Source organism: Diabrotica virgifera, chromosome 6 (genome assembly GCF_917563875.1).
Source record: "Diabrotica virgifera virgifera chromosome 6, PGI_DIABVI_V3a".
NCBI classification, from domain to species: domain Eukaryota; kingdom Metazoa; phylum Arthropoda; class Insecta; order Coleoptera; family Chrysomelidae; genus Diabrotica; species Diabrotica virgifera.
The window spans coordinates 15,312,115-15,335,418 of record NC_065448.1 but is presented as its reverse complement, the minus strand read 5'-3'; the positions used below and the strand labels follow the sequence as shown (position 1 = coordinate 15,335,418).

Here is a 23,304-nt window from a genome sequence, read left to right as displayed (position 1 = left end):
CTAACTAGCGTATTTATTGAGTTGAATTTGTCTGTCTGTGGCTTAAGTTTCATGTTAGCTAATATATTTTTATGTTTTAACAATTTTTTCTTTAATTTTGGACCTTGTTAGGGGGTTCGGGGAGGATTTCCCCATTTTCCCTCCCAGTAGATCCGCCACTGATAGGTTCTTGTTATAGAGGTGCATACTATACTCAAAACAACTGTCGTTGGCCTATCTAAGTCAGTATCACGAGAAAAATCTTATCGCTCTGGATTACAGCTTTGTAAAATACTTGTAAAAACAATTTTTGTTGTAGATTAGGTCGAAATGTATTTTTGTTGTATAAATTAATAGATTCAAAATCATTTGTCACGCATAAAAATCTAAGATTTGTCCTTGTTTGAAACGCTTCATCTCCCAATTTTTTTTCACAATATTGATAAAAATATTTAATCAAACTTGTTTCCTGATGCGTAACCTCCGTTCCCCAATGCACATACTATTTTTTTAATAGTAGTTATAATCTACCCAATCGTTTATTACTGAGTCATTGTTTTTTGTAGATAATAAAATACCATTCATTCATTCCATTCTTGTCGCGTTTACTATGCTTATAGCGATTAGTAGATAATATGTACTACCAGGAAAATTCAAAATGTTTACATAAGAAATTTTTGTTTTATTACCTGATCATTTCTATTACTGTTATTTATCAATAGTCCAGGGTAATAAGGATTTTCTCGGGACACTCAAAGATCCAGGTAGCTGATTACTTTTTTAGTTATTGTAGACCTATAGAAAGGAAACCTACCTGTTTCCTGCCTAGAGTTCGCGTCCGTTTTTTAATTATTAACAATTTAGTGCAAAAATCGAGATTTTTTTGATTTTTTGCACTCCATTCAAAAACTAAACAGTTGACATAAAATTACAAAATTCAGTTTTTTAGAACATTGAAAATCCTTCAAAATGCCGATTTTTGAAAGTTAAAAAGTTATTTGTAGCTACGCAAACTGCAAAATAAGTGAAAATCGTTATTTGTTAATAACTTTTACTAAAACTACCTTAGAACTTTAGTGTTTCACCCAAAGTTGGACATTGGGGTACTTAACAAACCCTCAAAATTTTAGACCGGTCCATTAATTAGTTTAAGAGTTATTCTATTTGTTTATCCCAAAGACCTTTATTTTGCAATAAGATAAGACAGAAAATAATGAAGATAGTGCAATTCTGAGTATGCCAAATGAAAGTAGAAGAGTGGTAGTATCAAAATGTATTAAAAAAAGATAAAGTAATTAACATAGTCAAAAATCCTAATGCCAAATTTTTAAAATTTGGTAGTTTATAAACATTTAGAATAACTTTAAAAATGTTGTCCGTAGAAACAATCTTTTTATATATTCGAAAAGATAGTATTTTAAAACGAATTTTCAAATAAAAAAATTTAGCCTGGGCTCATTTGGTACAAAGTTAGCCATACGTTGTTTTTAATTCACAGCTAATTTGTTTATAATAATTAAGGAATCTCATTAATACCATTTTAAAGAATGGGATTTGTATTTTTCCTTAAAAAATTTGCACAAACATTATACCTTCACAGCACCCTCTACGATTTTTCAAAAATGTAGTGCAAACGATTACTAGGGGGAATCTACAAATCCAGCGAGTTAAAATACAGAAAAAGCAATTTCAAACGAATATAATTTGCTGTATCTCCGGATCAACTCAATGGATTTTGATCTTTCTTTTTTAATTGGTATGTCATTTTTACGTACATTACAAATATGCAATTTGTAATTTATTAATTAATAAACAGTCTAATTTGTTTAAACAATTCTTGAAAAAATATTTTTTTTACAGAAATCTATTTTTTAAATCATAGTATCATTAATGATCACAGAAAAAGTTAAAGTACACTTTAATAAATAAATGATTTTTATTAGATAATTATTTATTGAAGATAATTTATTTATTAAAGTATACCTTAACGTTTTCTATGATTAATAGGGATAGTATGATTAAAATCATGGATTTTTGGGAAAACATTATTTTTTCAAAAATTGTTTTAAACAAATTAGACTGTTTATTAATTAATAAATGTCTAGATAAATTGCATATTTGTAATGTACAGAAAAATTACATACAAATTAAAATAAGAACGATCCAAATATATTCAGTAGATCCCGAGATATAGAAAATGGTAGTAGTTTTAAGTTGCTTTTTATAGTTTTTGAACACGTGCATTTGTCGGCTCCCAGCTCCCCCTTCACTTACCACGACTAGTCACCAATTAAACTACATTTTTAAAAATTCGTGTAAAATACCAGCTTTTCTAATACGTAAAATGACTTTTTCTACAGACAATATTTTTAAAGTTATTCTAAATGTTTTTAAACTACAAAATTTCACAAATTTTTCATTAGGATTTTTGACTATATTAGATAATCTTTTTATCGTTTTTTAGTACATTTTGATAGTATCAGTTTTCTACTTTTATTTGGCATACTCAGAATTGCCCTATCTTCATTATTTTCTGTCTTATGTTATTGCAAAATAAAGGTCTCTGGGATAAACAAGTAGAATAACTCTTAAACTAATTAATGGATCGGTCTCAAATTTTGAGGGTTTGTTAAGTACCCCAATACCCAACTTTGGGTGAAACACTAAAGTTCTAAGGTAGTTTTTGTAAAATTTATTAACAAATAACGATTTTCACTTATTTTGCAGTTTGCGTAGCAACAAATTAACTTTTTAACTTTCAAAAATCGTCATTTTGAAGGTTTTTTAATGTTCTAAAAAATTAAACTTTGTAATTTTATGTCAACTATTTAACTTTTGAATGGGGTGCAAAAAAATCGAAAATATCGCGATTTTTGCACTAAATTGTTAATAATTAAAAAACAGACGCGAACTCTAGGCAGGAAATAGGTAGGTTTTCTTCCTATAGGTCTACAATAACTAAAAAAGTAGTCAGCTACCTGGATCTTTGAGTGTCCCGAACATGGTCTATTTCTAGCTTATTACCCTTGTCTACAGTGGATCGCTACCAGTTTAAAAAGGTTTTTAATTGTTTAAAATACACAAGACAATTATTTAGTAATTTTTCCGAATCGATTTCTTTTTGCCTTTACGGGGCTATCCTAGTGTAAAAGTACGAAATTCATATACTTTTTTGGGAATTTCTGAAATAAAAAGTACTTTACCAATTGTTTTGAAAATTTGCATGAGCATTTATTATAAAAATAAGTACATGTAAAACAATTTTCATAAAAAAATATTGAAAATTAAACGATTTATGCGCCATCTACTGGCACCGTGAAAATAAAAACATGGCTCCACTGCTGCAGTGATTGGGACTAATAATAGAGATCCTGAAACATAAAATTTCAAAGTGATTATTGAAATATGAATTATTTCCTATACCATCAACTAGGATTTTTGAAAAATGTTAAAATTTGGAAAAATGACGAAGTGTTGAAAAAAAATTTTAAATTAGCTAAAACATTTTCAGTTTCAAAAACCGCCAAATTGACATCTTTATCCGATCAAAGAACCCCTAGCTGATGGTATAGAAAATAACTTATATTTCAGTAGAAACTTTGAAATTTTATGTTTCAGGATCTCTATTGGTCCTAATCACTGCAGCAGTGGAGCTATGTTTTTATTTTCACGATGCCAGTAGATGGCGCATAAATCGTTTAATTTTCAATATTTCTTTATGAAAATTGTTTTACATGTACTTATTTTTATAATAAATGCTCATGCAAATTTTCAAAACAATTGGTACAGTATTTTTTATTTTAGAAATTCCCAAACATAGGCGTAACCAGGATGATCCTAAGGGGGTTACAACTACTGGAAAGTCTCTGAGGGGTATGGTGTTAAGCGTATAAAGCTCAAAGTACATCCCACTGGGGTGGTTATAACCCCCAAACCCCCCTGGTTATGCCTATGTTCACAAAAAAGTATATGAATTTCGTACTTTTACACTAGGATAGCCCCTTAATACACGGATAACTAACAGCGTTCTCTCAATTTTTCGAGACCACTTATACCTACCCACATGATCTTGAAAATATTAGCATACCTACTATTTTTTTTTGCATCATCATCATCGACGTGTTCCAATGCAGTAAGCAACTTACCTTTTCCTTCAAAAGAACAAGCCATTATCCTGCCAGCTATCCAAGGTATCAAAATACATAAATACATAGTAGCGATAGGAGCTCTACTCACACCAAAAATGTTTGTATTTACTTTAGTGGCGGATCTAGACATTTGCCTTGGGAGGGAACATTTTCGTTGGGATGGGGTGGAACTTACAATGAAACACCAACCAAAAGACAAAAAAATAAACTCAAACTACATAAAAGACATAAGTAATAACTTCTGTGCATTAAGTTCCCTTAATTTTTCTAATTAGTAGCGTGTTTATTAGGCTGAATTTGTCTGTCTGTGGTTTAAGGTTCATGTCAGCAATTATATTTTTATGTTTCAACAATTTTTTTCTTTAATTTTCAACCTTGTTTTGGGGGTGAATTTCCCCCTTTTCCCTCGCCGTAGATCCGCCACTGATTTACTTAAACAATACTAGTACCCAGCTGAGCTGAATATTAATAAGTCTCTTAGAAAATATGGTAGTACTTTATTTCTTCTCTTTTTAGGTTAATGGTCCAATGGCAGATCAAAATCGTTGGTCTCATATTCTTTATATTGTTAATTCTCTTTTTGTTCGACACATTTTTCCCACATACGAGGCAAATAGAACAACCGATAAAGTCAGCTGATATGGTGGATAATACGTATATAGTGATAATGGACATATTCTACGGCTTGAAAGCTTTTAGGAACGAAAATTCGCTCACTGTAAGTATATATAATATGTATTATTTAACTATTCTTCTTTTTCTTCTTATATAAATTATAAAGTTTTATTTTTAATTGTTATTGTTGCTGATTAAATTATTCGAAATGTAAACGAATAGTCCAATATCCAAAATGAGTATCCAAGTCAAAAAAACTTGTCAGGTATTATCTAGCTGGGCCAAAGTCCCCCCTTTGGTTAATTTTTACCTTATTTATCTGGACTATAATACAACTTTATATGATTAATCCGCATTATAGTCCATTCTTTCACGGTTTTTGCTCTAAATTTTAAAGAACCGCTTGGATTGACATGAAATATGGCGTGCGTATAGCTTACATGTCAAAGAAAAAAGTTATATTGTGCCGATGTGTACTTTTGCCCTGGGGGTGACTTTCACCCCCTCTTGGGGATGAAAAAATATATGTCCAAAATAAGTCCGAAAATGGGTAAACTGACTAATTTTAAGTAACTTTTGTTCTATAGAGCTTTTTCGCTAAGTCAACACTTTTCGAGTTATTTGCGAGTGAATATGTTCATTTTTCAACAAAATAACCACATTTTTAGACGGTTTTTCGCAAATAACTCAAAAAGTAAGTATTTTGTCGAAAAAAACGTTCTTAGCCAAAATATAGCTTAGAAAAAAGTAAAAAAAATGGTGTAAGTTACGCTTAAAATAAAGTTGGTCCCTTTTGTTTTTGCAAAAAAAATCGGGAAGACCAGCCCCTAATTAGCAACTTAAATGAAATTAATCGTTACCGCTCCACAAATTATTTTACTTATGTTGTGTTTATATGATCTGTAAGTTTCATTGATTCAAAGTGCTTATTTTTTAGAAAATTTGGTTTCAAAGTAAAATTTTTAAAAATTTAAATTTTGAAAAATATGCTTTTTTTCAAAATAACTTAAAAATTGTTAGAGATACCAAAAATCTCGAAGAACAAAAAAAGTCAGATTTGCTTTTTTGAATATCATGTATTTTTTTGTTTTTCTGTTAGACAAAAATTGATTAAGATTTGGTGTTTCTAAATTTGCATACATTCGTGATCAATAACTCGTTCAACCCTTTTAACTACAACCCTTTCAATAATAAGGACTTTGAACCGATGAAACTTACAGATCATATAAAGAATATATACACGAGCCAAGAAACTTGTGAGGTCGTAACGATTAAGTTCATTTAAGATACTAATTAGGGGGTGATTTTCTCGATTTTTTTACCAAAACCAAAAGGGACTAACTTTATTTTGAGCGTAACTTGTTTAATTTTGATGCTAGATATTTTTTTTATAAAACAAAAATGAAGATATTTTTAAACACTTTAAATAAGTTGTAATGAGTTTTCCTCGAAATGTGCTTCATTTTTGGTTATTTCACGTTAAAGTATTCCATTTAGAATTTGACGAATATGAACCTATTTTTCATTAGCTATAACTCTGCTTCTACTTGATGTAGAGACGTGATGTATACACCATTTTTTTTTAAATTTTTTACAGGCTATATTTTTTCTTAGAATGTTTTTTTCGACAAAATACTTACTATTTGAGTTATTTGCGAAAAACCGTCTAAAAGCGTGGTTATTTTGTTGAAAAAATGAACATATTCACTGCCAAATAACTCGAAAAGTATTGACTTAGTGAAAAAACTCTATAGAACAAAAGTTACTTAGAATTATCCAGTTTATCCATTTCCTGACTTTCTTTGGACGAATATTTTTTCACCTCCAACAGGGGGTGAAAACCACCCCCAGGGCAAAAGCACATATCGGCACAATATCACTTTTTTTCTTTGACTTGTTAGCTATGTGTATGCCAATTTTCATGTCAATCCAAGCGGTTCTTTAAAATTTAGAGGTTTTGCAATATTTTACCGTTAAGGTACTAGTACACTTTAGAAGACCAAAAATAAACATTTCTTCAAGATTTTTTTTTCTCAGAACCTTTATTAGAAATGAACATAAAACTTATTACATATTAATATCTAACTCTTAGAGAATACAAAAAATAGGTCTTTTTTCATTGATGCACGTACACTAATATTGTAGAGGGCGCCAAAGTCGAGGCCTCGAAAAAAAGTAGTTCCGATGGCGGACAGTTAATCTCAGGATTGGGATCTCTGAAACAAAAAAATCGTACGGCATTTGAAAAAGGGGGGTCTCTTACGTGCCAATTTACCACCGATAGTGAAAAATTCCAAAAAAAAAATATTTTACGGAAATTTGAAAAAAATTTGTGAAAAAATCGCCCGTTTTTTTTCAGTTTTTCATGGTTAAAAATATTTCCTTTTTATTTTTTGGTCAAATTGTGGTAAATTGTCACGTAAGAGATCGTCCTTTTGCAAATGCAGTACGATTTTTTTGTTTCAGATATCCCAATCCTGAGATTATCTGTCCGCCATCATTTTTCGAGGCCTCGAATTTCGCGCCCTCTACAATATTAGTGCACGTGCATAAATGAAAAAAGATATATTTTTTGTATTCTGATATTAATACGTATAAAATTTTATGTTCATTTTTAATACAGATTCTGAAAAAAAAATTCCTGAAAAAAATGATTATTTTTGGTCTTCTAAAGTGTACTAGTACCTTAAAGAACGGACTATTATTTTCTATACACAGCGAACAAAATGGAAAAATTAAATTTTCTGGTTGACCATTATCGTAAAATTTGAGCGTGCAAATTTCAAAATCGGTATAATAGTTTATTAGTTACTGTTTATCCTCTAGACCAAAAAATGTTTAAACTTTTGTTTTTCGTCGTAGATACGTTTATAAAAGTAAAATGATTTCTTGAAACTTTGACTTTTAAGGAAGGTTAAAAAGAAGAATGCTACAAATACAAACCTCTAAAATTAAAATGAATATCTTGTGCGCCTACTGCCCAAAGTGACGCCCAAAGAAGATCAAAGATATCTATTAGTATGATAAAATTGATCCAAATAATGGCATAACCCAGACATCCAAAGTGACCAAAGTAACCCTCCAACACCAAATTGTTCTGTATGGTCCACATAAAGTTCAGAAAAAAGTCACACCATTTTGAGCGTCGGGTTTGGGGGGAGAGGGGGGAGAAATCGGTAAATTCGTAGTTTTTTAGGTTTTTTGTCAATATTTCTAAAACTATGCGGTTTAGCATGAACAACCTTCTATACAAAAATATTCTACATTAAATTTGAAATAAAAAAGGCCCTATGCATAATCCTTCTAAAATGAACGGTTCCAAAGTTACGGAGGTAGTATAGTATAATTGGTCCAAAAAAGGCCTAACCCAGACATCCAAAGTAAAAGTTTTCCTCCAACACCAAAGTGTTCTATATGGTCCACATATTGTTTAGTAAAAAGTTACACCATTTTGAGCGTCCGGTTTGGGGGAGAGATGGGGAGAAGTCGGTCAATTAGTAGTTTTTTTTACGTTTTTCGTCAATATTTCTAAAACTATGCTTAAGCGTAAACAATGTTCTATACAAAAATGTTCTACATAAAATTTAAAACAAAAAAGACCCTATACATAATTGTTATAAAATCAACGGTTCCAGAGTTACGGAGGGTGAAAAACGGAGGTTTTCGATACTTTTTATATTATTTGGGAAATTGATGATGATTTTGGGTGATGAGGTTGACGTATTTTCAAGGGCTTATCACTAACATACCATCGGCCACTGAAATAGCAAATTTTATTTACAAAACCCAATCCTGTTAAAGAAAATTTCTATAAATTGCCCAAAGAATATAAAAAGTATCGAGAACCTTGACTTTTCACCCTCCGTAACTCTGGAACCGTTGATTTTATAACAATTATGTATAGGATCTTTTTTGTTTTAAATTCCATTTAGAACATTTTTGTATAGAACATTGTTTACGCTAAAGTATAGTTTTAGAAATATTGGCGAAAACTAAAAACGAATATTGACGAAAACTATAAAAATATTTAAAAAACTACTATTTTACCGACTTTTCCCCCATCTCCCCCCCAAACCGGACGCTCAAAATGGTGTAACTTTTTACTGAACAATATGTGGACCATATAGAGCCATTTGGTGTTGAAGAACTTTTAGTTTGGATGTCTGGGTTGGCCCTTTTTTGGACAATTATACTATACTACCTCCGTAACTTTGGAACCGTTCATTTAGAAGGATTATGCATAGGGTCTTTTTTATTTTAAATCTAATGTAGAACATTTTTGAATAAAAGGTCGTTCATGCTAAACCGTATAGTTTTAGAAATATTGACGAAAAACCTAAAAAACTACGAATTTACCGATTTCTCCCCCCTCTCCCCCCCAAACCCGACGCTCAAAATGGTGTGACTTTTTTCTGAACATTATGTGGACCATATAGAACAATTTGGTGTTGGAGGATAACTTTCACTTTGGATGTCTGGGTTTGGGTCTAGTTATACCATACTATATCGACAAATTAGCCAAATATTGAAAGATGTAAAAATATGACACCCTATCAGCTATCATAATGGGGATTTAATGCTAAATAGGCGGAAGAAGAATTAGAGAACGCAATTAAAGAAGATCAGTTTTACTAATTTCTATCTTCAATATCTTTAAACAAAGATATTGAATCAAGACCAGTCCAGTCTCTGATATTTTTAAGCCATGAAATCTGCGCCTACCAGGACACCGTTTTCCTTCAATCTTCTGGAACTAATTTCTATAAGAAAAGAAAATGAGGTTCTAACAGTCCCTATTTGATCCCGATAGAAACTTTGTAGCACGAAATAAAAAAAGCATTGCGGAATGCTGCCAGGTCCGTTAAAATTTTTAAGAAATATGGGATTCATTTACAGCAGAATAGGGAACTTGCATAAAATTTAAAATTCGAAAAAAATGTCATAAATCACAACAGAACATAATTTAGAACCGGTATCAAAGATAAAATAGTTTTGTTTGTCTTTCGTTTGGCCCCTAACGACTAAAAATTCAACTTATACCAGCCACCCCAAAACGCGTCGTGAGGTCACGCCGTTGTATGTTTACATTCTACACCAATTGTATATATAATTTTAAATTAGACATTATAAACGTCAGTAAAAAATACAGTTATGTGACGTTAAAAGTGTTTTTGATCGTTTGAACTATTCATAGAAAATTTGTACTTTTACAAAATGGTTTTATTTTCAATAGTAAACATTCTTTCATTTCCTTCAAAAACTGTATCAAACTATAAACTCAACAAACTGGTATATATTATTACAACGACATACGATAAATTTTATTAGAATATAAATATTTTTCCTTTATTCCCCGATGACGAGCTGGCCAAATACCCAATATACCTAAATATAACGCTGTGTCTAGGAACTTGTACGCAAATAAAAAAGTCAGTGTTGGAATTTGTTTAATCGCGTTGTGTTTACACTTTAATTTTAATATTGATTAGTAAAGAGATTTCTTATTTTTTATTTGTTTAGTGTATGTTTTTAAATTAACTATGCAGTGTGGACAATTATTTAGTTGTTTTAATGAGTTTAACAACATTTTAAAACAGTATGAAAAAGTTAAGAGACTATAAGTGAACTAGTATTACCGTCCAAAATTAAAATAAAAGGAAGACCTAAAGCTTTCACATTAATAATTATTAACTTGTTCTGAAGCTATTTCCTTGTGACATTTTTGTAATCAACTATTCTAAATGGGAACTAAGCCACAATTTAACTAAAAAAAAAAAGAATGTGTGTGTACTTTGTACGCACGTAAGAAGATATTCTTCTATTATATAGGTAATTTAAACGAAGTAAATATACTTAACAGGTTATTTGTATTTTATTTAAAAATTAAACTAACTTTCTTATCTACCACTTCCAAAAAATTTTTATTAAAATAACGAAAAATAAAAAAAAAGTATGAATCGTCTAGGATTAGAACCCGCGACCTTCCGTGTGCTTCCGTTCTCTGTCCCACCGCTCTGCCAACTACGCCATCGAGCCACTTGAATTGACACGTAAGTTTCGGATATAATTACACAACACGGCGACAAACTGTAAACATGTTATGCCTACATATTTTATTATTTTACTACAGGGAAACACAAATCCAAAAACACAAGAATTATAATAAATAATACATTTCCTAAAACCACTAATATATTCTTTTAATGACTTATTTGCACGGTTACAGATACATACATTGTCATACCTACATACCTATATTGAAAGATTAGCAATGAACTACATACTGTCAGTGTGCGCAGGCGCGTGGTTGATGTACAATTTTACCCTCAATAGATTCGTCGCTAAAGAAGAATATCTTCAAAAATGATTTTATTAACGTTTCGACGTCTAAATCGGTGTTGTCAAAATACAAAATATTATTAAATTAAACAAACATTTTGTTGCTTGGTAAAAATTTTTTTCTAATAATTTATTTAATCTGACTAATTTTTATATTTTGACAATGACATCCGATTTGGACGTCGAAACGTTAATAAAATCATTTTTTAGTTAAATTGTGGCTTATTTCCCATTTAGAATAGTTGATTATAATAATTAACTTAGGTGTTAAAATTATTTCAACAATATTTTGTAAGTGTCATGTCAACTAAATACATATATTTATTTTGCTAACCTAAATATATACATTTATTTTGCTAACCTAAATATATACTTTTATATATACATTGATTTATTACAATTAAGTTTGAAACATCTGAATAGTTCTGCTTCCCTTCCCTTAACTAATATTTTTCTATCAAACAAACACTAAACATATCAAAATAGCATGTACCAAAATATACAGTCACTGCGCACGCTAAATAATGACGTCACTGGCTTGATGAAGTTTAATTCGCGCGTACCGAACTTTTTTATTTGCGTACACGTTAGCGTGTACCTAGACACAGCTAAATATAACCATAATAATAACTAATGTAAAACTATGTGACGTCACGGGTCGTTTGAACTATTTTATACCGCAGAAGACTTTAAATATGTATTTCTAAGTTATTACGAGTTTTTGAAGAGTGAAATTTTGGAAATCTCATTTTTAAACAAAACTGAACATTATTATGTAATAAACAAAAAATTGGCAAGTTCCCTATTTTGCTAGAACTTAGTAAAAACTATATCTAATCGCATAATTGAAATTTCATGTTCTATCTTTTGAACGCTCTAACAATGGCCATTCCACAGCGACCGGTCAATAGAAGTGATAACTTTTATTGATCTAATGCAACGTTTATTTATTTAATAGCTTTTTAGAAACTGACTTATATGCACCATATGCACCAAAATGTAAAAATTGCATACGAAAGCTGCATTCTCCACTTTTAAACCTCATTTTACTTGCTACAAATTTTATTTAAAAAATTTATTTCGCGCCTAACTGACATTCAAAATCGTCGGTGGCTTCAAGCGTTGTTTCTGAGAGAATAGTTCTTTCTACACAAAAAGTGCTAACAAACATTTTTCTTCGAAATCAGCTTAGCTACATTATTTCTTGTTTGAAATCGGTGTTTCCTACGAGGCGAGTTTTTAGGGGGAACCCGGAGGGAGGGGTGGCAAACTTTTTTGCAAAACTGCAAAATTAAGCTTGTAAGTTTTGTTTTCAGAGATCAAATCTTTCAAGACTGGACTATTAATTTTTATCCAATTTTTTTTTGTTTAAAATAAAAAAATTAATAAAAAAAAGAAAAATATCTGTGATAGCTCAAAAGCAGAAACAGCTACCAGAAATATTTTTCCACAATTTTTGGTTCAACGATTTGTGATGGGAAATAGAAAGTAAGAATGGAAAATATTATTAATGCATTAATATTGACTAGAACTATTCCCATAGAAATTATTTTCCGAAGGTTGTAATAACTGTAAATGGTTTATAATAGGATTATGATGAATTTTACAATCTGTAGGTAAGCCTTACTTTCTTTTATAAACCTCTATGGCTATAAAATAATTTCAACGAATTTGCTGCCTGAATAAAATATAAGATAAATGAATTTCTAATAGCATTTGATTTTATTAATAAAGTAATAAGGAGAATTGAAACTACTAAAGTTAAACAATCGTTAAACATTAAAATAACTATTTTGGGGATTATGACGTTGACGTTCTTTCTTTCTTTTGTTTTGTTGTCAAAAAGTTGTGTGATAACTTTAATAATAATAATCAACTATCTATCCCTCTCAAATAAGTCTGAACTATTATTTAAAAAGTCAAAATGTCTATAAATGATTAAAAACATCGTTTTTTTCCTACTTTCCTTTCCACGGTATTCTGCGTCTCCCTATGCTTCTTTTTCCATGAATTTTTCCCTACTGTTCCTAGCTGCTCAAATGGATACGGCATGCGCTCCCCTACATATAAACCGCACACTGGTTGAATCAAAGAGGGTGAGCGCCGAGCGGCCAGCACCAATGTATCCACTATGTGGAGCTGCTACACCGAGCACGGAGCACCTTCGTTTCGATGGTATTTAAGATTTCCATTTCTTTATTTATCTTTCTCAGAACCTCTTTGTTTGTGCCACGATATTTTCAGAACTCTTCTGTACACCCACAGCTCAAATGATTGTAGTATTTTCATTGATGCCGCATTCAAGGTCCAAGCTTTTTCGTTGAACCTCCATCGATTTTCATGAAAATTGGTGAGCAATTAGAGGATACCTCAAGGAACCAAGGTGACATGATGCCAACTTGCGCTTTTATCCGGGGGGTGGTTGCCACCCCTTTTGAGGGGTGAAAATTATTTTATTAAAAATAATACCATAAGTCGATAGAGGGACAAATTCTAAGCAAAATTTTGTTATTAACATAAATCAATACTTTTTGAGTTATTAAAGATCAAAAATTTTATTTTTTCGTAAAAAATACATGTTTTAAAGCTGTTTTTCACGTTTAACTCAAAAACTATGAGCTTTTACAAAAAAGTTGTTATTACCGAAATTGAAGATAATCAAAAATTGAATATAATCCTTACTTAAAGAACTAAACTGATGTTAATTCAAAGTAAGTTATGGGTAATTTTTTCGATGAGTACTCAAATCGAAGTATTCAAGCTTAAATAACGGGAACACGATGCATTTTATAAAATATACCTGCTAAACACTTGTCAAAATACTTCGAAATACCTATCAAATGAGCTCGAGAAGAAGTTAATAGCATCAAAATTAAGCAAGTTATGATGAAAATAAGAGAACCCTTTCGAATTTTTTCGGAAAAAGTGAAAAATAAAACATACGCCATTTCCACAAAAGTTAAAACATATAGTAATCCTTACAGGAATTTCTTTGTATTAGCATAATTAATTATTTCAACAATTTTCACCGGCTTAAAATGCATCTTTTTGAAAAAAAAGATATAATTTAAAAAAAATCAAAATTTTTAAAATCATCGTCATTTTCATTTTCTTTTGATAATAACTCCAAAAATACTCAAAATACGTAAAAAATTAAATATAACCAAACTTTTGTTTTTCTATATCAAATATTTTTTTAATATTTCTGTAAGGTGAAAAATAACCGAGATAGAAGCGTTTAAAGCTTAAATTGTGCTGCGAGAACCATGTAACCGTGACAATTTAACCTTTGATTTTTAAAAAAGTAAGGGGTTTAAAAGATGAAATTTAACGTGGTTTAATAGCCTTTAGAAATATCTTTCAAATCGTTTTTAGGTGAATTTGATATCGTAAAAATTAACGGAGTTATTAAAAACAAACGATAACATTTTTTGGAAAAATTTTTAAAAGATAAAGTTTGAAAACTTTTTGGAGCATAAATTTTAATGCTATCAAGTTGTTCGGCATCTCATGTGATAGACATCTCTAAGTCCTTTCACAAATGTTTAATAAGTTTATGTTATAAAATGCATCATTTTCCCGTAATTTAAGCTTGAATACTTGAATTTGGGTACTCACCGAAAAAAAATATACATTCAATTACCTATAACTCACTTTTAGTTAACATCAAAAGGTTTATTTAGTAAGGAGTTTATTTCATTTTTTATTAGCTTCCATTTTGGTAATAATAACTTTTTTGTAAAAGCTTACGGTTTTTGAGTTATTTATGAAAAATCGGTTAAAAACATGCATTTTTCTCACGAAAAATTAAAATTTTTGATCTTTAATAATTCAAAAAGTTTTGATTTATTTTAATAACTATATAACAAATTTTGCATAAAATTTTTCCCTTATCTAATTATGGGGTTATTTTTAATGAAATAATTTTCTCCCTGAGAGGGGGTGGCATCCACCCCCAGGGTAAAAGCGCAAGTTGGCACTATGTCACCTTTGTTCCTTGAGGTATCCTCTGACCACCCACCAATTTTCAAGCAAATCGATGGAGGTTGAACGAAATCGGAGGTAATAGTTCATATCCACCTGCAGTGACTGCACTACTAGTGGCTATTTATAGAATTCTATCAGGAATTATCTCTAGTGGCTTGCAAACTAAACGTTGACATGAAAATGAACCTAGTGATATTTTAATAAAGTTTTTGGTTATAATTCAGGTTTTTATAGATGTTTTATAATATTTAATCTAGGTTTGAATGAGATCACGTATGCATATTAAAATTATGCATACTGCCAAAAATTGTGAATATCACCCTTTAATTATTTTTTTGCTTTTGAAATTATATGATCATCCGACGCCCTGAAGGGCACTAAGAATTATGAGAAAGAAGAAGAAGAAATTATATGATCTTTTTTGCGGCGAATCTACTATATGATTTTCTTTAATATCCAGTTAACGTAGACTACTAATTTACATATATTTTATTTTTTAGTTCTGCGTGGGCATGTCGATAGTGTTTTTGATTATAAACATTATTGCGAGAAGCGTATCTGGATATCTAATATGCTACCTACTCTTATTACTAAGTTTCTTCGTACCATTAGGCATTAAATTACTACCAGAAGAAGTAACCTCGAAAATAGCCAACGGAATTAAATATACATTTAACGTAAAAGGTAATTACACTGCTTTTTTATATTAATTTTTACAATTTTTATAACCAAAAAGTTATAGAGTTTCTCTTCATCGATTTCTTTAATATTTGAATTAAGTATTTATTTTTTTATATGCTTTTTGTGGGAATTTAACATGTGGATATAACGTGCTTTAATCAACTATGTATGAGAAATTACGTACTGTTGTTTTTCTAATCTTTCTATTTCTGTACGATTTTCTGATAACCACAGTTATTCTTTCCCTTCTCTATTTTTTTGTTTAATTGCTTTCTTTACGTTTTTGTATCATTGTTTGTTTCGATTCTTGTATTTCCTCCTTAGTCCATTCTTTCACGGTTTTTGGTCTAAATTTTAAAGAACCGCTTGGATTGACATGAAATTTGGCATACGTATAGCTTACATGTCAAAGAAAAAAGTGATATTGTGCCGATGTGTGCTTTTTCCCTGGGGGTGACTTTCACCCCCTCTTGGGGGTGAAAAAATATATGTCCACAATAAGTCCGGAAATGGGTAAACTGACTAATTTTAAGTAACTTTTGTTCTATAGAGCTTTTTCGCCAAGTCATCACTTTTCGACTTTTTGCGAGTGAATATGTTCATTTTTCAACAAAATAACCACATTTTTAGACGGTTTTTCGCAAGTAACTCAAAAACTAACTATTTTGTCGAAAAAAACGGTCTTAGCAAAAATATAGCCTATAAAGAAGTAAAAAAAATGGTGTACACGTTAGGTCTCTGGATCTCGTAGAACCAGAGTTATATCCAATGAAAAATAGATTCATATTCACCAAATTTCAAATAGAATATTTCGACGTGAAATATCCAAAAAATTAAGCACTTTTTGGGAAAAACCCCTTATAACTTTTTTAAAGTGTTTAAAAAAAGCTTTATTTTGTTTTTACAAAAAGTTTCTAGCATTAAATTTAAGCAAGTTACGCTCAAAATAAAGTTGGTCCCTTTTGTTTTTGCAAAAAAAGAATCGGGAAGACCACCCCCTAATTAGCAACTTAAATGAAATTAATCGTTACCGCTCCACAAATTATTTTAATTATGTTGTGTTTATATGATCTTTAAGTTTCATCGATTTAAAGTGCTTATTTTTGAAAAAATTTGGTTTCAAAGTAAAATTTTTCAAAATTTAAATTTTGAAAAATATGCTTTTTTTCAAAATAACTTAAAAATTGTTAGAGATACCAAAAATCTCAAAAAACAAAATAAGTCAGATTTCCTTTGCTGAACATCATGTATTTTTTTGTTTTTCTGTTAGACAAAAATTGATTGAGATTTGGTGTTTCTAAATTTGCATACATTCGTGATCAGTGACTCGTTCAACCCCTTTTAACTACAGCCCTTTCAATAATAAGGACTTTGAACCGATGAAACTTACAGATCATATAAACAATATATACACGAGTCAAGAAACTTGTGAAGTCGTAACAATTAAGTTCATTTAAGATACTAATTAGGGGGTGATTTTCTCGATTTTTTACCAAAACCAAAAGGGACTAACTTTATTTTGAGCGTAACTTGTTTAATTTTGATGCTAGAATTTTTTTTTTATAAAACAAAAATGAAGCTTTTTTAAACACTTTAAATAAGTTGTAATGAGTTTTCCCCGAAATGTGCTTCGTTTTTGGTTATTTCACGTTAAAGTATTCCATTTGGAATTTGACGAATATGAACCTATTTTTCATTAGCTATAACTCTGCTTCTACTAGGTGTAGAGACGTAATATATACAACATTTGTTTTAAATTTTTTACAGGCTATATTTTTGCTAACAATGTTTTTTCGACAAAATACTTACTATTTGAGTTATTTGCGAAAAACCGTCAAAAAGCGTGGTTATTTTGTTGAAAAAATGAACATATTCCCTGCCAAATAACTCGAAAAGTATTGACTTAGTGAAAAAACTCTATAGAACAAAAGTTACTTAAAATTAGCCAGTTTATCCATTTCCTGACTTTCTTTGGACGAATATTTTTTCAACCCCAAAAGGGGGTGAAAACCACCCCCAGGGCAAAAGCACATATCGGCACAATATCACTTTTTTTTCTTTGACTTGTTAGCTATCTGTATGCCAAATTTCATGTCAATCCAAGCGGTTCTTTAAAATTTAGAGGTTTTGCAATATTTTACCGTTAAAGAACGGACTACTTTCCGATTAGACAAGACGAAAACGGCGGGTTCGTTGAAAAAAATATTCCCATGAGATTTTTTTGCATAATCATATTTGTAATACACCCCAGAATAAGGTTCAAGAAGTCGCCCACGAGAAATGTGGTCCACATTTTTTTTAACAATTTTTTTAAATCAAATTGTAAAAATTAATATTTTTGGTCTGGACAATTTTTTTTAGGTTTTTTAGACCATTCTGGACAAAAAAGGTCTCTTAAAGTTGATGGTTTTCGAGTTACAAGCCATTTAAAATTTGAAAAACGCAAAAATGGCCATTTTTAAAACTAATAACTCGGTTGAAAATTAATATTATGAAAGTCTATAATATGAAAGTGACTAAATCAAAGTTTAAAGCCCCTCTAAATGATCCTGAAGAAATTTGTGTCATTAATTTATTACTAAGCTGTTATTTTTAATTATTAACAATAAGCCGTAAGAGCGTATTGACGCGGCTGTAAATGTGAGTGCGAGTAAGATTCCCCATTGGACTGCCGGAGTGGCATCTCTCTCGCACTCACCATAGACGGCCGCCTAATACGTGTTGGCGCTCATTATTATTACTTAAAAATAACAGCTTAGTAATAAAATTATGACAAAAATTTCTTCAGGATCTTGTAGGGGGGCTTTTGATTTAGTCACTTTCTGACTTTCATAATAATAACTTTTAACCAATTTATTAAGCCTTGAAAATCGTCATTTTTTTTTCAATTTTAAATTGCTTATGACTCGAAAACGATCAACTTGAGAGAAAAATTATAAGAGACCTTTTTTATCCAGAATGGTCCAAAAAACCTACAAATAAGTTGTGCGGGCCAAAAATATTGATTTTTGCAATTTGATTAAAAAAAAAGAATGTGTGTGTACTTTGTACGCACGTAAGAAGTTATACTTCTATTATAATATAATTTCAACGAAATAAATATACCTACTTAACAGTTACAATACAAGAAATTAACAATAATTACCAAAAATGAACCAAAACTTAACAATGCCAAATATTAAAAAAAGAAATGAAAAAAGTATGAATCGTCCGGGATTTGAACCCGCAATCTCGCGATTTTTTGATCTTTGGTCCAATGCTCTACCAACAAGGCCATCAAGCCGCATGCTACTTACGTTTCAGATATACATAATTATACATCACGGTGACAAGTGAAATATAAAAATAGATGTTTTATTATTTTACGCCCAAGGAAGACAAATCCAAAGACACAAAATTATAATAAAAAACCTTTTAAACCACCTTTTTCAAATTGCGCAAGTTGTATTATTAATATTAATGTTAATAAATGAAATATAAATATTTTGACGTTTCACAATTTGACAATTCACTTTTTAACTGCAGTGCCTTAAAAATTTTAAAGCACTAGTGCCTTAAAGTAGCATTTTTAACGCTCCTATGGAGTCATAAAAATTGCATTTTTAACACGTTTGTAGAAAAATATATTTAAAAACACTAATATATTCTTTCCACACCTTTTCTGGACTGATACATACATAAATTAAAACATTTTGAAGTATAACTTCAAAAATTATAATATGAAAACTATTTAAAAAGGCAGTATAACTATTAACTAACCTTTGTTTGTTGTTTCTCTTCCCACAAATTTTAAAACGCAACAACCATACATAACCAAACCGTCAACCGTCCAAACCACAGCTGCGCTACAGCTGCCATATTGGATAATTTTTGACATGTCATTTGAACATCCAATCAGAACAAAGTTATAATGCGCATGCGCCCTGATCATAGGTTTTAACATATAAAAATTCACCCTCATATCGCGCGTAAAGAAGTATAACTTCAAAAATGTTAAAAAAAATGTGGACCACTTTTCAGGTGGGCGACTTCTTGAACCTTATTCTGGGATGTCTCACGAATGTGACTATGCAAAAAAATCTCATGGGAATATTTTTTCTAACGAACCCGCCGTTTTCGCCTTGTCTAGATATCAATACTTTTATTACTTGTGTTCTCCATTGTTTACTTTTAGGGAATGTATCGACCTCCAGTTGTTGTATGATATTCGTCACGATGTTCTTTAACTTTCTCCATTTTTCTATTGCGTTAAGTTGTCCTTATCTTTCTACTTCTTGAACCTCCTTATCTATTTGTTCTTTGATCTGTTGGCAGAAATCAGCTTCTTTCAGTCTTCTCGGATTCATTCTGAAGGGTTTTGGTGGATCTTTGTTTTCTTTAATTTAAGTTTCAGTCTGCTAAAATAAGATTGTGGTCAATTGCTACTTACATATGTAAGGTTTAGTCGATACTAAGGCATTATGGAATCTTTGATTCCTAATTGTGTAATCAATCTGGTTCCTTACTATGTTCTCACCACTATTTCTAGGCGTTTGCCAGGGGCTTTATTCATATATTTTGCTTATTATTAATAGTTCTTTGCACATAATTAGTGTTAATCTTTATTATTATGTCTTTCAGGTACATTAGCCGAAGAAGAATTGGTTCCTTTTATCTGCGACAAAGATTTTAATAATAGGGATGCTGATTTGGACAGTCTATGTACTGATAGAACTGCAGGTAAATCATTATACTATTGAAAGTACTACGTCCGTCAATAAGTCCCGGGCCTTACCATGTAATGGGGACTCTAATGAATTTTCCATTTGTCATTTCGGTAGTCCTAGCCTTTAAAAGCACACTGTCAAAATGTTCATGTCATTAGGGTTATTATTTTTATTAACAATGGGTTCAAAGCAATTTCGTGTTGATTTATCAGTGTTATTTGATGGGAAAAAATACCGTCCAAACTGAGCAATCGCTCAAAAACACTTTCTTAACTTTTTCGTGTCTGGATCCGACTATAGTTTTTCTGTCCAGTATCGGGCTACGTCTACACCCTTTGTATTTGCGAGCCATAAATTATCGAGGGTGTACTGTGATGGGCAAAGTCTACATACTCTCAGGTGCTCCACGTTCTGTATTTCACCACATTCGCAAAGTGCGTCGTTATCTGTCTTGATGCCCCATTTAATAAGGTTGTGTTTTACAGGGGCAACACCTGTACGTATGCGGTTGAGTGTCCGCCAGGTTCTCCAGTCCAGGTTCATTCCATTAGATCGTTCTGGATGAAGGGGGAACAGTTCGGGAGGTTCGACGCTGACATTTCTCATAAACCTTTTCCTTGATTTAAGTCGGCTGGTTCCTGGCGGTTCGTCAAACCCGTATAATTGGTGTCTTTCATCGAAAGTTTGCCTGAACTTCTCCACATATTATTTAGAGGGGTAGGTTTCATACAACCGGTAATTATTCTACATGTTTCATTTAACGCCGTGGTTACTTGTTGGGCGTGTCTAGATCTACCCCAGACGGGACAAGCATATTCTCCTGTTGAGAAACATAAGGCCTCAGCTATTGACTTTAAGACCTGGGGGTTTGCACCCCACTTGCTCCCTACAAGTTTCCGGAGAAGGTTGTTTCTCGTAGAAACCTTTTGTCTTGTGCTCCGACAGTGGAATTTATATGTTAGTGACCGGTTTAGTATCACTCCCAAGATATTTGGGCCTATCAGTATGTTCCAAGCGTTGTCCCTCCCAAGAAACATTCAGTTTTACATGCGTCAGATGGTTGTTGAGATGGAATGCACATACATACTTGGGTTTTAGTAGGGTTTGGCTTTAACGAGTTTTGTGTGTAGTAAGTTGACATCATGTTTAAAGCCTCTTCCATTGTCGACTCCACTTGTATGAGTGTTTTCCCCTTTACGGCGATACCAAGGTCGTCAGCGTAAACAAAACTCTCAGTCTGGGGGTGCATTGGTTGGTCGTTGGTGTAGATGTTAAATAGGGACGGCGCTAGAACGTTTCCTTGAGGTAGGTCATTTTTTTGGGTTCTCCATCTGCTCTTCTTTCCATTTAGCACAACGTAGAAGCGTCTATTACTGCTCACACGGTGTTACCGGGACTCTGCTCCATCGATTACAACCGTTAAACGATGGTTTGTTTAATTCAATGGCGGTCGTACCGACAAGGAAGGCCAAGTGATGCAGTTATTTCCGAAAGCATCAAAAAAATACTGAAAATTATTATGGAAAACCGCAAAGTGAAGTTGCAAGATAATAGACACACTAAACTTATCAAAGGGCAGCATTTTGACTGTTAATATAAACGTTTAGGGGGTTTATTGACTGTTAGGGGCATTTTGACTGTTAACATAAACGTTTATCTGGGTTAAACAGAGAACTTGAATCGGGTCGACATTTATTTCACTTATTCCCCGTTAGAGGGCGTTCTAACCATAAACCGTAGATTTTCTAATTTTACTAATGCCATACTCTGTACAGTTGAGTCCCTGAATCTTTACCCGTGCGTCATCATTTAAAGCATACGAAATAAGTCGGAAATTGAAATTTACTAAACGCAACAGCAAGTGACAGTAATTGACTTGCTGTTGCGTTTAGTAAATTTCAATTTCCGACTTATCATCGACTTATTTCGTATGCTTTAAATGATGACGCACGGGTAAAGAGTCAGGGACTCAACTGTATTAGAGTACAAAAACTCCGTTTCATACAATATTGGAATGTTTTCCTAGCGGTGCCTTTTGATATTGTCATATCTCGGTTAAACAGAGAACTTGAATCGAGTCGACATTCATTTCACTTATTCCCCGTTAGAGGGCGTTCTAATCATACCACGGTATAGTTTTATTTTTGTACCGAGAACTACGGACGTTTTGGTGTAAATTTGTCTTCTGCAGAGCCTCCTTGACAACAGGTTGACCTAGAAATAGTACTATCGGGGATGGCAGGATACAGACTTAAATCAAAACGAAACCGTAGATTTTCTAATTTTATAAACGTTTAGGTATGAGAAAGCTGTTTTGCAATTGGGTGCCGCGTTTTCTTACACCAGAGAAAATATCACGACGAATTGATGAATCTCGACGTTGTTTGGACATGTTTAATCGGAATAAGTCGGAGTTCCATATCCTCTCCAAAACGACAAAAGACGCAACAAACCGCTTGCAAGGTAATGCCCTGAATTTTGGGACATGAAGAAACAATCAACATTGGTTTATTGAAGTATTTGAAGAGCAAAATCGCAAACAAAATGCCTTATTTGTTAAAGAAAAAAATTATTATTTCAGCAAGACAATGCACCGTGTCACAAGTCGATGAAATCGACGGCAAAAATGCACGAATTGGGCTTTGAATTGCTTCCACACCCACCGTATAGTCCAGATCTGGCTCCCAGCGATTACCACCTTTTTTTCAATCTTAAGAACATACAGTAGCGCGTCATCAATATAACTTCGGAAGATAGTATCATATCTTTTTTCGTAAAGTCTGCGAAACTTTGGCAACAGTGGTAATCTTTGACATTATTTAAGATCAATATTTTGACAATAGAAAACT

General features: G+C 31.7%; 1 protein-coding gene across 1 annotated transcript in view; it reads left to right on the top strand.

Annotated features, from left to right (window-relative positions):
• LOC114325380 (reticulophagy regulator 3) overlaps nucleotides 1–23,304 on the top strand; it is a 37,945-nt gene that overhangs the window by 11,395 nt on the left and 3,246 nt on the right. The window contains exons 2-4 of the mRNA XM_028273441.2: nucleotides 4,644–4,845; nucleotides 15,569–15,752; nucleotides 20,370–20,468. Of these exons, the coding sequence (XP_028129242.1) occupies nucleotides 4,644–4,845; nucleotides 15,569–15,752; nucleotides 20,370–20,468 (485 nt within the window). The remainder of the gene's footprint in view (nucleotides 1–4,643; nucleotides 4,846–15,568; nucleotides 15,753–20,369; nucleotides 20,469–23,304) is intronic.